Source organism: Aplysia californica, unplaced genomic scaffold (genome assembly GCF_000002075.1).
Source record: "Aplysia californica isolate F4 #8 unplaced genomic scaffold, AplCal3.0 scaffold00097, whole genome shotgun sequence".
Classification (NCBI taxonomy): domain Eukaryota; kingdom Metazoa; phylum Mollusca; class Gastropoda; order Aplysiida; family Aplysiidae; genus Aplysia; species Aplysia californica.
Genome location: NW_004797367.1, coordinates 1,538,834 through 1,540,722, shown reverse-complemented (window position 1 = coordinate 1,540,722; position 1,889 = coordinate 1,538,834). Strand labels below are relative to the sequence as shown.

Below are 1,889 nucleotides of genomic sequence, written 5' to 3'. Positions count from 1 at the left end.
TTCTTTCAGAACTTGACTTTCTTGGTATGCCCTAAAAGAGAGGAATGGTCAATATATTGATTTTAGAAGGGAAAATTTTCTTACCGTGCCTCACTTCCTACGTCTTTGGGGAGAAGAAATGTCCAGTTGCTGAAGGTTGAGAAGTTCATCATGGTGAACACGTCACTGTGGGCTGTAGGCAGTACCCAGTACAGGGCATGGGCGCTTGATCTGGATGATAGAACAGTGCACAAAGTGAGCTCATTGATTATTAATTGTGTTATATGCCCCACACCCACGCGCGCACATACCAGGAGATAAGATAAGATACGATAAGATAAGATAAGATAAGAAAAGATAAGATGAGATGAGATGAGATGAGATGAGATGAGATGAGATAAGATAAGATAAGATGATAAGATGATAAGATGATAACATAACATAACATAACATAACATAACATAACATAACATAACATAACATAACATAACATAATATAACATAACATAACATAACATAACATAACATAACATACATAACATAACATAACATAACATAACATAACATAACATACATAACATAACATAACATAACATAACATACATAACATAACATAACATTGTGTCATAACATAACGTAACGTAACGTAACATAACGGAACATAATATTGATCTCCACAAAAAGAAAGTTTCTGTTATAGATCAAATAGGCGATGGGCTGCTTCGCCAGCGTACTAGTACTCCGCTCAGAAATTGTCTCACTTGATTTTAGCGCCTGGAAATTGATATCAATAATTTCAAGTTTTCAACTTTAGTATTCTTTGCCCTCAACACTATGTAGGTCCCTAATGAAGCAGACCCCGCCAGTCAGCGCAAGTGCTGGTTATGTAAGAGGGTACAACGTCCTTGAAGATAGACGAAGTTATTAATTGGTGAAACAACTTCGCCACTTGGGGATCGAACTCACATCTTCTGCGCGCAGTAGAGAAGAGCCTAATCATTACGCCACAGAAATCGGTGAGCGATTCGCACTGTTAGTATTAGCTTGGTTTCTGTATGAATGACGTCACCTCGAATCAGCAACGGAGCATTCTAAAAACATACGTTGTCTGGGAATTTTAGTGAGCCTCTTTGTCCACTTGGTAGGTACTTTCGACATTACTAAAAAGGAATTCATGGTCAGTCTTAGCTCTTACGGTAAATTTTTGAAGGTTCAAGAGTTGTGCTATTTGAGAAAATGACAGAAATGTTTTATTTCGTTTGTTCAGATTTAAACTACGGTAAATCCTTTTCACGATTTTATCCAAATCATAACACTGAACAAAGGTGAGCTTACCTTAACGTGGGGTGATATCTTGACCTCGCTCTGAAAAATATTCCAAATACAATACGATACTGATCACCACACAATAATACAAAATAATGTTTGTGTCCATACAATATCGTTAGATACTTGGTATGTCTGGTATAACTTCGGCCCCATTCAGATTCTCCTTGAAATGATGAAACCCGAAGTACTGGACCTAACTCTTCACAGCATTTCGAAAATCTCAAGTTACTTCCTTATGTTAATGTCTCTGCTTCAAAACTTTTAGCCCAGAAGTAACTGCTCCATACAAATTTTAAAGGAGTATAAAATTTTGTTTTGTAGCAGCTCTCTTGCTTTGTCCATTAATTTTTCGTTACTGCTGTAGGTAATACTGACAAAGGCAATTATACCAATAGCTGCTACTGCTATTGCCGCTGTTGCATACAGTAAAAACCTTGTTTTCAGGTCTTCAATTCTTACCTCAAATAAATATAATCGGGAACTAGGAGTACGTAGATCATCGTTGAGACAACAAGCAATAGAGCAAGGGACGTCACTCGTCCTAGTCGGCGCTGACACCGGAACACAAGAAGTGCCACCAT

At 37.5% G+C, this 1,889-nt stretch overlaps 1 protein-coding gene across 1 annotated transcript in view; it reads right to left on the bottom strand.

Annotated features, from left to right (window-relative positions):
- Window positions 1–1,889, bottom strand: part of LOC106011365 — a 5,434-nt gene extending 3,545 nt beyond the window's left edge. The window contains exons 1-2 of the mRNA XM_013080721.2: window positions 1,768–1,889; window positions 85–210 (exon numbers count right to left, since the gene is read on the bottom strand). Of these exons, the coding sequence (XP_012936175.2) occupies window positions 85–210; window positions 1,768–1,889 (248 nt within the window). The remainder of the gene's footprint in view (window positions 1–84; window positions 211–1,767) is intronic.